This window comes from Sorghum bicolor, chromosome 1 (assembly GCF_000003195.3).
Source record: "Sorghum bicolor cultivar BTx623 chromosome 1, Sorghum_bicolor_NCBIv3, whole genome shotgun sequence".
Classification (NCBI taxonomy): Eukaryota; Viridiplantae; Streptophyta; class Magnoliopsida; order Poales; family Poaceae; genus Sorghum; species Sorghum bicolor.
Genome location: NC_012870.2, coordinates 24,945,747 through 24,959,718, shown reverse-complemented (window position 1 = coordinate 24,959,718; position 13,972 = coordinate 24,945,747). Strand labels below are relative to the sequence as shown.

Sequence of the window (13,972 nt, the reverse complement as noted above, 5' to 3'; positions counted from 1 at the left end):
TCCTACTGGGCGCCCGCCCCCTATCCAAGTCCAATCAGGACTCTGCTTTGCGGGAAGTCTCCACCGACCTAAAGGATGAATCTAAACCATACAATCTATGTCGGTTTGATCCAAGGGCCCATATTCACTTGAAGGGACTATAAAACCAGACCCCCTGGCCCCTGGAGGAGAGAGCCTCTCAACCCTAATTCATTGTTCCATCAAGGGAGAAGAAGCCTCTGATCGAGATTAGAGCCACCACATCAATTAGATATCTAGAATAGCATAGCTACATAGGATTAGAACTAGAAGGAGTCAATCTTCGATTGGTTTCCGGATCTGTCAGGAGGATTCTTGGTAATTCTCTAATTGTGTTTCTAATTACTTTCTAATTATCTTTGTTCTTCAATATTATGAATATGACTTTGTTCTACTTCAATATATTGCTTATGACTTTGCTCTACTTGCTTATATTCAAGATTATATTGTTCTTAGTTTATCATAGTTATGTACTTGGCTTAGTTAGATACGATCTATATACATGCTTAGGATCGTATAACGTTTATCCATCGGATCCATGGGTAAATGATAGATATTGTGTAGGCGTGGTGCTTATACCGTATTTATCTGCGATTGTACCCAATATGCCAGATCGTGGGGTAGTTCGTGATAGTGACAGCTTCATTGATTCTTATATAGTCCCCTTCTCGTGTATTGGGCTGGCAGAGCAACATTATTACAGGGGAGTGATTGCTATGTTTCTCATATTCCTTGCTAATATCACTATGCATGGGCGTAGTCTTGTCTCGCAATGATTGCTAAGTATGCTTGCACTAATTATGATAATGCTAGACTATATAGTTAAGAATAACTTAGGGAATATTCTTGTAGTTCGTTCTAATACCATGCTAATGACTTTCTAGAGTATCTAATTGAGGTGCTTATCATATTTATTATGTGGCTAGATCAGATTAGTTATCCTTGTCACTATTATTATTTCATATATCTTTTATGTGACACTTATCCCTGTATGATGAGTTAGATATAATGTTCTCAATTATACATGCAATGATAGATGCTCAATCTCATATTCTATTCTGTAATCAATATTGATGATTTCTAATCCCTTCCTAGTGGTAAAAATATAAATAACGATACCTGGAATACTTCCCGGTTAAAATGCTACATCGGTATTAATCTGTGCGCTTGCAGATCCCATTCATTATTTATTTAGAAGAGCAATTGCATATTTCAATACCGCGTCTCTTATATCATGCTGGGGATGACAACTTGGCTTAAGTGGTGTGAGGGATAGGTTTGGCATTTTTGGCACCGTTACTAGATTTAGAGAACTTAGTCTACTTTTAGTAATGATGTTAAGAATACCCAACAAGCATTTTTGGCGCCGTTGCCGGGGAAGGTTGATTACTAATCAGGAATGGAATAAAAGATTTAGAGTAATCATTCGCATCACTAATATGATTGAGCTTATCTATTCTCTCATACAGTTTTACCCTGATATTTTTCTATTTTATCTTATGCAGGGGAATGTATGAATAGAAGACATCTTCCAGGAAATTTTGTTGACGATCCTGAAGCATTATTCAAGAAGACGAGAGCCAAGCTAAAGAAATCATCAACACTTCACGAAGAAGCTTCATCCAATCAAGAAGATCACCGGAACTTGTCTTCAGAGTTCGAAGCCATGGTGAACAAATCAATCCGCGAGTTCTCAGCTCCCACTACGGACAACATCCGCACTGGACCTGCTGCAGAGATCGATGGCAACTTTGAGCTCAAGCCTGGACTTATCAACATGGTGCAATCCAACCAGTTCTGTGGGAAGGCACACGAAGATGCTAGTGCTCATTTACAACACTTCCTGGAGATTTGCAACACATTCACCATAGCAGGAGTTTCCAAAGACGCTATACTACTTCGCCTCTTCCCATTCTCACTGTTAGGAAGAGCGAAGCAGTGGTTCTACGCTACAAAGGAGAAGAATACTACGTGGGCACTCTGCTCAACAAACTTCCTGGCTAAGTTCTTTCCCATGGGCAAGACCAATGCTCTCCGTGGGAAGATTACAAGTTTTCACCAACAAAATGATGAATCTGTTCCAGAAGCATGGGAGCGCTTTCAAGACTACATCCTAGAATGTCCCCATCATGGAATGGAGAGTTGGCTATTGATGCAGACGTTTTATCATGGGCTCGGCAACAGTGCCCGAGAGACTATGGATGCTGCAGCTGGAGGAGCATTCTTATCACTTACTATATCACAAGCCACAGCTCTTGTGGAGAAGATGGCGTCCAATCAAAGCTGGAATGAAGAGAGGACCCAGACACGCAAGAGAGGTGGAGGCATGCATCAGCTGAAGGAGGTAGACATGTTGTCTGCAAAGCTAGACCTGCTCATGAAGAAGCTCGATGATAGAGCTGGAGACAAGAAAGAAGTTATGCACATCTACAACTCTCACATGACTTGTGAGGAGTGTGGAGACACTGGACACTCAGGCAACCACTGCCCTGAGATGCTTGAGGATGTGAACTACATCAACAACAACAACAACAACTACTACTACTACAACCGTCCTCAACAAAATCAAGGTTGGAATCAACAGAGGCCTAACTACTCAGGTAATTATCAAGGTAACAATTCTTACAACAACAATAGTAATTTTCCACCTTTGAGAGAGTTAGTGTCTAATCAAGGAAAGCTAACGGATAATCTATCTAAGAAATTGGCATCTAATGATAAAATGCTAGAAAATATAAATAATAGAATGGATAATTTCTCTACTGCCATCAAGAATCAAATTAGCTTTAATAAAATGATTGAATCTCAGTTAAATCAAATAGCTACTGCTGTTCCTACTACTAACCCCGGTATACCATCACAACCGGAAGGATTAGAATCTGCAAATCTTGTAGACATGTTTGATGCAGGTCATTGGAGTAACCCCGTCACTGAATTTTCTACTGACCGTCTGCCGGTCAAGAGAGGCGATCCAGGACGCCCCGTCATCCCGATCTCCATCGGCATGGTGGACGTCCCAGAAGCACTCTGTGACTTTGGCTCTAGCGTCAACATTATACCCAGGGTACTCTATGAAACAGTCTTTACATATCCTTTATTAGAGACAACCATGTGTTTGCAGTTTGCAGATCAAACGATAACTTTTCCAAAAGGAATAGTGAGGAACCTTTGTGTCCGAGTTGGTACCTTATATGCCCCAGCAGACTTCGTAGTGGTAGAGACCGGAAATGATGAGAGAGCACCTATCATACTAGGGAGGCCATTCTTGAACACCACAGGAGCTATCATCTACGCCAGTGCTGCTAAGATCAGTTTCTACGTCAAAGGGGAGAAGGAGACATTTTTCTTCAAGAACAAGACTACACAAATTCCAAATCAATCCAGACGTGAATCAAGGAAGAGGACCAACAGAAGAAACAGGAACAAGCAAGTGTGGACCGAGTCAGCTAATATGGTCACTGTAGTCCATGGAGGCCAAGATCACCAACTGAAGTCACCGTTTTTGACCAAGAAGGACGACCCAGGAATGCCAAGCATTTACTGCTCCATAAATGGATACAACTTCTACAAGACGATTTGCGACACCGGATCAGGCGTCAACATAATGGCCGCAGTCACCTATCGGCTCTTGTTCGGGACCATGCCACTAAGACCAACATACATTCAGCTCCAGATGGCAGATCAGACATTCCGAGAAGTTAAAGGAACAGTAACTGATGTCCCAGTCAAAATAGACGATCACTTTGTCTACACAGACTTTCAAGTTGTTGACATGGGAGAAGACGAGTATGATCCACCCATCATCCTTGGAAGGCCGTTCCTCAGCACCGTTAAAGCAATTATCTACATTGGAACCGGAGAAATCCATATGCACTTCCCCTCAGAGAAGGTACGCCGTTATTTTACTGATCCTAACTATATCGTTGAAGAATCCAAGCAGGTCAGAAAGAGACGCAACCGCAACCAGAGGAGGCAGATCATCAAGGACGGATGGGCAGACTATGAAGGAGAAGTTGTAAGGTCAGAAGACGTAGAGTTTAAACAGAATTATCCAGAGGAGATTGAAGCACCGAGTCAGGTATGGAAAATGAAGATAACTATACAAGAAGAGGAGGCACTGCCGGAAATACCGACTACGCCACCCAACGAACCTCAGGACGATTAAGAAATTGGAGTCCCGTTCGGAGGACTTAAAAACACCGAACGCCTTGCCAAGAGGTAAACTTGGTAGTTACCCTTTCCTTCTCAATTATTTCAAATAGTTTATTTAGTTAAACATGTTCATGCTATCCTAAAAAGAAAATAAAAATGTGAAAAACAGTAAGCCCCATGTGAGTAGACGAGTGGCATAAAACCCATAAGTACATTCACTGTGGTGGCATAAAAATAAAATAAATATTTTTCTGCTTTATAAAATAAAAATATAAAAACAGGGAGTAATAATTATTAAGGAGTCTCAAGATGATGAAGGCTATATATTTATGCTAACACTTAATTAGTTCCACAAGCTTTGTTGTCTATTTGAGCTCCACAGAATTTAAGAATCAAGAAGACTAGCAGAAGGAGGACATTCTAATCGCTGTCAGAATGCTGCTGACTTTCAAATACACCTCTGCCGCCTGCTAGCTACATCAAGAGAAATTACGTCAAAATTCAGCTTGGGGGAGAGCACCCCCATTTATCACGATAAGTATTTCTATCTATCTTTATACTTATATTATTTTAGAATATTAAAATACATAACTATGGGAAAACCAAATAAAGATTTTATGCTTATATATATATGTCTTTTGCTTAGTGTGTTTAATAAATAAATAAAGTGGCTATGCTAATCTGTATCTAAATAAAACTTAAGCATGGATATGATGAAAAGTTGCTCTGCCTAATTTGCAAATTTTAAGTTCTCTCTCAAGCTTAGATATAACTGTTATAATTTAAAGCTTGCTCTAGACCTAAACTTGTGGGATAAAAACTTGATCTGAAGTCTAAGTTGTTAACGGATACGATATGGGAAGGCTGAGCTGCTGTTTATCTGTTCCTAGAGATGCTAGAATTCTGGAGAATTTTATCTTTGAAAATCTTTAAAATGTTGCATGATGAGTTCCTGTATGATGAGAGCTTAAAATTCCTACCACAGCCATATATACATGCTTGCTAGACTTTGAGCCACACATTTAATATTTACTGCTTATGAGCATTGAGTGTGGTCAAGCTGTGTAGACCCTTAGGAGCTTGTCATGTGGTTAAATCAAGATTTCACTTGCACGTTCATTTATATATGCTACTTCTATTCCGGAAGTACCATCCACATATATCCACCCATTCCATCTCCAGAACCACCTAAAAATATTCTACTCCTAATCCGGGAGAGAATAACCAAAAATATTTTCTGTTTTCCCTTGTGAAATAAATGCTCAAGTTATCTTGTTACTACCACTTGCTATATTATCTCAAGAGATGAATGCTCTAAAAAAAAGAGAGAAAATAATACGAGGAAATAAAAAGGAGCAAGTGCTCGGAACCTCGAAAGAAAAGAAAAAGTGAGACGAGAGGTAAAAATGGACAAGTGTCCGATAGTAGAATTAGGAGTGCAAGATACCCACCTGAGAGAAAAGAAAAAGAAGAGCATCTCATTCTCATCATAAAGTTTCAAAAGCAAGGAAGGTATGTATCCCCTCAAAAGAGCAAAAGTAGAATTAGACTTCCACCTCCATTGTTTTCACCATTGTTTTCACCATTGTTATCACCATCATCACCATATACCATTCATTCGCCACACATGCACATCTTGATTAAACTTATTGACTTGTTACTTTGGATCCATGGTTTGACTATGCAAATAAATGTCTTGTAAGTATGTATACTTTATCTCCCACCTATGAGCTCCAGATATTAAAGCCTTATTAGAGTAGGATGAGAGAGAAGGCAATGTCACTATGCCTCATACCACAAATACCACATATCTTGAGAGAAGGCATATACCATCAATGCTTTGGTAAGGATCCAAAAATACCACAAAAGAGAGACCTGAGAGAATCATACAAGGAATCTCTGAGTTTTATTTGAAAATCTGCAAAAATCCCAGAGCTATAGCTAATCAAGAATAAGAGACATGGCACTTGGCTAGACTGTTCTATCTTTTAACCACTCAAGACAGAAGTGATAGTTACAAGTCCCATGGTGGAGGTAAAGTAAGTAAGTTTTAAGTCTTGACAGTTTACTCTAACTTAGAGATGAGATCTTATTTAAAAGCATGTGTACCGTCAAATTTTTAAATATATTGCAACAACTTATGATCCATAGCTGAGTCTATCCTTGCTCAGGGACGAGCAAGAGGTAAGCTTGGGGGAGTTTGTTGACGGTCCTTAAGTATCAAATTTAATTATCAAATAAATAAAGAAAAGGATCCAAATGAAATCAAGATCTAGACTTAGGGTTTTATCTGACAGAATTCCACGAGTTTTGGTGTTTGTCTATTTCTGCAGGGGGTTATCAGGAAATATGGAAGAAAGGCCCACATATCAGGATTACGTAAAGATATTAACGTGCTGCGCAATTATCTTACATCTAGAAGACTCCAGAAGCCACGAGACCGAAGCGGAGGCGAAACAGGGCCAGAGGCAGGGCGCCCGCCCTGTCCTACTGGGCGCCCGCACCCTATCCAAGTCCAATCAGGACTCTGCTTTGCGGGAAGTCTCCACCGACCTAAAGGATGAATCTAAACCATACAATCTATGTCGGTTTGATCCAAGGGCCCATATTCACTTGAAGGGACTATAAAACCAGACCCCCTGGCCCCTGGAGGAGAGAGCCTCTCAACCCTAATTCATTGTTCCATCAAGGGAGAAGAAGCCTCTGATCGAGATTAGAGCCACCACATCAATTAGATATCTAGATTAGCATAGCTACATAGGATTAGAACTAGAAGGAGTCAATCTTCGATTGGTTTCCGGATCTGTCAGGAGGATTCTTGGTAATTCTCTAATTGTGTTTCTAATTACTTTCTAATTATCTTTGTTCTTCAATATTATGAATATGACTTTGTTCTACTTCAATATATTGCTTATGACTTTGCTCTACTTGCTTATATTCAAGATTATATTGTTCTTAGTTTATCATAGTTATGTACTTGGCTTAGTTAGATACGATCTATATACATGCTTAGGATCGTATAGCGTTTATCCATCGGATCCATGGGTAAATGATAGATATTATGTAGGCGTGGTGCTTATACCGTATTTATCTGCGATTGTACCCAATATGCCAGATCGTGGGGTAGTTCGTGATAGTGACAGCTTCATTGATTCTTATATAGTCCCCCTCTCGTGTATTGGGCTGGCAGAGCAACATTATTACAGGGGAGTGATTGCTATGTTTCTCATATTCCTTGCTAATATCACTATGCATGGGCGTAGTCTTGTCTCGCAATGATTGCTAAGTATGCTTGCACTAATTATGATAATGCTAGACTATATAGTTAAGAATAACTTAGGGAATATTCTTGTAGTTCGTTCTAATACCATGCTAATGACTTTCTAGAGTATCTAATTGAGGTGCTTATCATATTTATTATGTGGCTAGATCAGATTAGTTATCCTTGTCACTATTATTATTTCATATATCTTTTATGTGACACTTATCCCTGTATGATGAGTTAGATATAATGTTCTCAATTATACATGCAATGATAGATGCTCAATCTCATATTCTATTCTGTAATCAATATTGATGATTTCTAATCCCTTCCCAGTGGTAAAAATATAAATAACGATACCTGGAATACTTCCCGGTTAAAATGCTACATCGGTATTAATCTGTGCGCTTGCAGATCCCATTCATTATTTATTTAGAAGAGCAATTGCATATTTCAATACCGCGTCTCTTATATCATGCTGGGGATGACAACTTGGCTTAAGTGGTGTGAGGGATAGGTTTGGCATTTTTGGCACCGTTACTAGATTTAGAGAACTTAGTCTACTTTTAGTAATGATGTTAAGAATACCCAACAAAGATCATCACATCTCCTCCAAGATCACTCTCAAGATCTCATCATCGGGAGTCCATCACGTGTTGTAACTACACGCTCTAGAGATGCTTTATTTATTGAACATCACGCTTTTGTGTCTCTTGAAGATGAACCAAAGACTATAGAGGAAGCTCTTCGTGATGCGGATTGGATCATGGCCATGCAAGAGGAGTTGAACAACTTCTCTCGCAACCAAGTATGGACACTTGAAGAGCGACCCAAAGATGCAAGAGTGATTGGAACAAAGTGGGTCTTCCGGAACAAGAAGGATGATCAAGGCAAAGTGGTGCGCAACAAGGCAAGGCTCGTGGCAAAAGGCTTTTCACAAGTGGAAGGTCTTGACTTTGGTGAAACCTTTGCACCGGTGGCAAGACTTGAAGCAATCCGTATCCTACTTGCATATGCATCTAGTCATGATATCGAATTATTTCAAATGGATGTGAAAAGTGCCTTTTTGAATGGCTATATTAATGAGCTTGTCTATGTTGAGCAACTCCCCGTTTTTGAAGACCCTAGGAACCCCAAGCATATCTACCGGTTGTCCAAGGCTCTCTATGGTCTCAAGCAAGCTCCTAGAGCTTGGTATGAGAGGCTTAGGGACTTCCTCATTGAGAAGGGCTTCAAGATTGGGAAAGTTGACACAACACTCTTCACTAAGAAAATGAATGGGGAAATCTTCATTTGCAAAGTTTATGTTGATGATATTATTTTTGGCTCTACTAATGAAGATTTTTGCAAGGAGTTTGGTGATTTGATGTCCAAGGAGTTTGAGATGTCCATGATTGGCGAGCTATCCTTCTTCCTAGGATTTCAAGTCAAGCAAATGAAAGAAGGAGTCTTCATCTCTCAAGAGAAGTACACACAAGATCTTCTCAAGAGGTTCAAGATGATGGATTGCAGGCCAATCAAGACTCCCATGGCATCAAATGGGCACCTCGACTTGGATGAGGGAGGTAACCCAATAGACAAGACTCTTTATCGCTCCATGATAGGAAGTCTACTCTACCTCACCGCATCTAGGCCCGATATCATGTTTAGTGTGTGTATGTGTGCAAGATATCAAGCAATGCCTATAGAATCTCACTTGATTGCCATCAAGAGAATTCCTAGGTATCTAAAATACACACCTTGCCTAGGCTTGTGGTATCCCAAAGTTGCAAGATTCCAACTTGTAGGCTATTCCGATTCGGATTATGCCCGGTGCCGGATTGATAGAAAAAGCACATTCGGAGGGTGCCACTTCCTAGGTAGATCACTTGTCTCTTGGATGTCAAAGAAACAAAATAGTGTTGCCTTGTCAACGGCTGAGGCGGAATACATTGCCGCCGGTGCTTGTTGTGCACAAATACTCTACATGAAACAAACTTTGCTAGACTATGAAGTAGTACTAGACAAAGTACCTTTTTTGTGTGACAACGAAAGTGCCGTAAAACTTGCTAACAACCCGGTTCAACACACCCGCACAAAACATATTGACATCCGCCACCACTTCCTTAGGGATCATGTTGCTAAAGGTGACATATCTCTAGAGAATGTGGGAATGGAAAATCAATTGGCGGATATCTTCACAAAACCCCTAGATGAAGCTAGGTTTTGTATGTTGAGAAATGAACTTAATGTGCTTGATCTCTCTAACTTCACTAAAAGATAAAGTTGTGTGTTGAAACTTGTAAATAGCTTTTGCTTTGCATATCATGCATACGAAAACTAAAATTCAAAAAGATTGTGTGTAGGGCTTGTCTAACATGGTTAAGATAACAACCTTGTGTGTGTGAAAAAGCTTAACCTTGGATCAAACTTGACAAGCATTAGTTTACTTTCAAGTATTGCATTTCACCTCATATCATATGCATGCTTGTTAGTTGACAGTTTCTTTTCGGTTATTCTTTGAGCATCCACTATGTTCGTCCACAAATAGGGGGAGCATTCAAAGCTCATCATGATTTAAACCCCTACCTTTATGGCCATATGATGCTCCTTGTAGCCCTGGGCACAAAACCCGATACCCGAACCCCGAACCCGAAATACCCGGACTCGAACCCGAAAAACCCGAACTCGTAGTACCCGAACTCTAGTTCGGATAGTGAATGTTAAAACCCGAATTTATTTCGGGTAAATCGGGTAACATACCCCGGTACCCGAAATACCCGAATCCCAGGCTAGTCAACAAAGCATCCCCGATTTCCAGTACCCATGCCCAACAACGGTAGGATACCTCCTCGGCTTTGGTTCCTCATTAACTCAACCTCTTAATTTCCATCTCCCTGACTCCCCGAGAGCCCAAGTTCCCGTACCCCTCCCCTTCAAAACCCATCGCTCCCATGGCCACCGCTCGGTCTCAATTCTTTGCGCGAGCGACGGCGACGGCGACGGCACTAGGCCGCAACGGGTCTGAGTCTGACGACGACGCCACCATCTCTCCTGCGGCCCTCACTGCGCCGCCCTCTCACCCCGACCCCGCTGCCGCCACTCCCTTCTCCCGTCTCACGAGCTCGACATCGACGCCGCTGCCCCCGTCAGGACTCCAGCCACCGTCGCCGCTGCACATCACCTCGGCGGAGAGGGAAACCAGAGCCTGGCGACCTGAAGAATCGTCATCGTCGTGCAATGTAAGTATTGATATTACCTATCCCTAATCCCCTATTTTTCTGATTATCTGATTTGTGAATCACGAATCTATGGTTGTGGCTGAGCTGGATGCGTTGTACACTTGAGATTTCTCTGTTACTACTTCTGATTTCGTTGGTTGTAGCGTTGTTGGGTTGTCTGATGAGTGAGAGCTGGGTTTGAGACAATTTGGGGAAGAAATCTGAGTTCTATCAGACATTCAGGCATGTTGGTTTCTTGTTTGGCGTGATTTCATATATGAACTTTCAATATTAGATTTTGGGCATGGGCAATCACTTTTGGCAATCACAATTGCAACCAGAGCTCTAGAGTTACATATGCGTGTTAATTTATAATCAATTATATAGTGTAATATGTCATCACTGCATTTTTTTCTTCCGGACTGCAATGCCTCCCATAAAAATTCTTTCTTCCTATGTATCTATGATGCTCTGCAACTATGTAGCTGCACAGATAGACAATAATCCATTCTTGCTATGCTCGTGTGTTTAGGTTCGTTCTCTTGTTTTTCCGTAGTGAGTGGATTTGTTACTGTTTATTTGATAATATGCTGATTTTTTATGGTGTAGTATAGTGGATATGTTACTATTTATTTGATATTTGATTTTTGTTAATATGCTGATATGATATATGGCATGTGTACATGAGTGGTTACTGATTATCCGTGTGCTTTTAGATTTACTTACTGGTTACTGATTATAGTGCTTAATTTTTATTTCTGTAGATGCCAGGAGTAGAGGATAATATTGAGTCACAAGGAACTGACACACAGGACATGGCAATGGTGCCAGTGGAGCAGACTCAGGAGCATGGCAAAACCGTAGCTGATGGTCTTGTAAATGAAAAGGTGGTCATTGATGTGGAGGAGAAGGAAACTGAAAAAGCTGAGAGGAAGGAACTAGCACCGAGGTCTGAGATGTGGCAACATTTCATCAAGATCAAGGACGACAAAGGATTTCTGAAGGCTGGAAGGTGCAAGTATTGCCACCGTGACATCAAGGCTGAAGCAAGGGGTCATGGAACATCTGCTTTGAAGAAACACTTCAATACATGCAAGCGCAATCCTCATGTTTTCAACAAGGACCCCAAGCAGGCCACCTTGCAAGCATGTCACGGGGAAGCTCCTACCACTTGGAGGTTTGATCAAGAAGCACTTAGAGAAGCCTTTGCTGAGATGGTTATAGAAGATGAGCAACCCTTCTGTTTTGGTGAGAAGCCTGGCTTGAAGAAATTTCTGTCCAAAGCATGTCCTCGTTTCCAAGTTCCATCAAGAAGAACTTGCACAAGGGACATTGTGCGCATTTACTTTGAAGATAAGGCCAAGCTGAAGAAGTTATTTGCTGATTCTTGTCAAAGAGTGTGTCTGACAACAGATGCTTGGACTTCTCAAGTCCAAGATGGATATATGACTGTTACAGCAAGCTTCATTGATGAAAGCTGGAATTTGCATAAGAAGGTGATAAGTTTTTTCATGGTAAAGGGTCACAAGGGGGAGGATATTGGGAAGAACATGACAAGATGCTTAGCTGATTGGGATTTGGATAAAGTGATGACTGTAACAGTGGATAATGCGAGTGCGAATGACACTGGTGTTGATTACTTGAGGAAGCAGCTTCAGAAAACTAACATTGCCAAGGGCAAGTTTGTGAAGATGAGGTGTGCATCCCACATTACGAATCTTGTTGTAAGAGATGGTTTGCATGAAGTGGACCCATCTATTCAGCGTGTTAGGGCTGCTGTTAGGTATATAAAAAATGGGACTTCAAGATTGGTCAAGTTTAAAGAAATTGCTGAGGAAGAGAAAGTGGACACCAAAGCTTTTTTGAAACTAGATTGTCCGACAAGGTGGAATTCCACCTATCTGATGTTGAAGTCTGCAATTGTGTATGAGAAAGTGTTTCTAAGGTTAGCTGAAGATGACCCTAATTATGTTATCGACTTGTCTGAAGCAAGAGATGGTTTTGGGCATCCAGATGAAGATGATTGGGAAAATGCAAAGAAGATGGCACAATTTCTACAGCATTTCTATGACCTTACAGTTCGTATCTCTTCTTCTCTCCAAGTTACTAGTAACACTTTCTTCCATGAGATTGGAGAAGTCTGTCTTTTGATACAAGAATGGCTAAACAGTGAAGATAATTTGCAAGTTTCAATGGGGAAAAGAATGAAAGAGAAATTTGATAAATATTGGGGAGCTTGGCACACCAACAGCAAGGACAATGACAATGGGCAGCAACAAGAGCAAGAGAGGGATAAAGGGCGAAGCAAGGGGAAGGGGAAGGAGAAGGCCAAGGATAAAGAGAACATCAACTTACTGATATTTGTGGCTGCGTTCCTTGATCCAAGGTACAAGTTATCTTTGTACACAAAGATTAGTGTTGAAGAGATATTTGGTGAGGAAAAAGGTCAAGTTGTGTGGGCAGCAATTAATACTTGTGTGACAGAATTGTTTGGAGAATACAAGAACATGTATGCTCCAAGTGAAGAAGCAACTCCAGTAGTTGATGCTGATAAATCTAAGAGAGCAGCAGGAGGAATGCTTAAAGACAAAATTGCCAAGAAGATGAAGCTAAACAACTGTTCTACCAGCAGCAACAAATCTGAACTTGAGAAATACCTTGCTGAAGAAACTGAAGACATAGAATCAAAATTGACATTCTTGCTTGGTGGAAAGTCAATTCATCAAGGTTTCCAGTTTTGGGTCATATGGCTCGTGATGTGCTTGCTATCCCCATTACAACAGTTGCGTCTGAGTCAGCTTTTAGTACAGGTAGACGTATTTTGGATGACTTCCGTACCTCTCTTACTCCATTCATGTTAGAGGCTTTAGTATGCACACAAGATTGGCTACGAAGGCCTTCTGTTGACATAAGAGAGATTGCGGAGGAATTGGCAATAATACAAAAAGGTACCATATTTCCTTATTTGCTTGCATTTGTGAATTTACTATATGTATGTAATGTTACATATGTAACTGTGTTGTGCGCTGTGCATTCACAGAGTGGATTGAAGAATATGGCGGCAATGGAAAAAAGAATGAGGAGCCATCTGTGACGACTCTAGGCACCACCAACACCTAGTTGAAGGTATGTGTATGTCAAATTTCTCTGTGTTCTTGAAGCTAAGATTTGGATTTTGAACCATCAATTATTTTGTACAGTATGGACTATGGAGGACTAGATGTCTCATGTCTGGTTGCTGTCACTGGAGTCTGGACTTTGGAGCCTTGGAGGCCTGGATTATTTTGTTCTCGTGTGAAGCAAACACTCTTGTGATGGCAAGCACCAAACTTGATCTTTG

The 13,972-nt window shown here is 40.8% G+C and overlaps 1 protein-coding gene across 1 annotated transcript; it reads left to right on the top strand.

Moving 5' to 3' along the window:
* Nucleotides 10,366–13,752, top strand: LOC110431708 (zinc finger BED domain-containing protein RICESLEEPER 2-like). The gene is made up of 3 exons (XM_021451103.1): nt 10,366–10,653; nt 11,397–13,359; nt 13,673–13,752. The coding sequence occupies exons 1-3, from the start codon at nt 10,366–10,368 to the stop codon at nt 13,750–13,752; spliced, it is 2,331 nt and encodes a 776-aa protein (XP_021306778.1).

Excerpts from the sequence above, each read along its gene's own strand:
- LOC110431708 (XM_021451103.1), top strand. The coding sequence starts at position 10,366 with ATGGCCACCGCTCGGTCTCAATTCTTTGCGCGAGCGACGGCGACGGCG. Across the intron at positions 10,654-11,396 it reads AATCGTCATCGTCGTGCAAT|ATGCCAGGAGTAGAGGATAA; the intron begins GTAAGTATTGAT and ends TTATTTCTGTAG. Across the intron at positions 13,360-13,672 it reads TGGAAAGTCAATTCATCAAG|AGTGGATTGAAGAATATGGC; the intron begins GTTTCCAGTTTT and ends GTGCATTCACAG.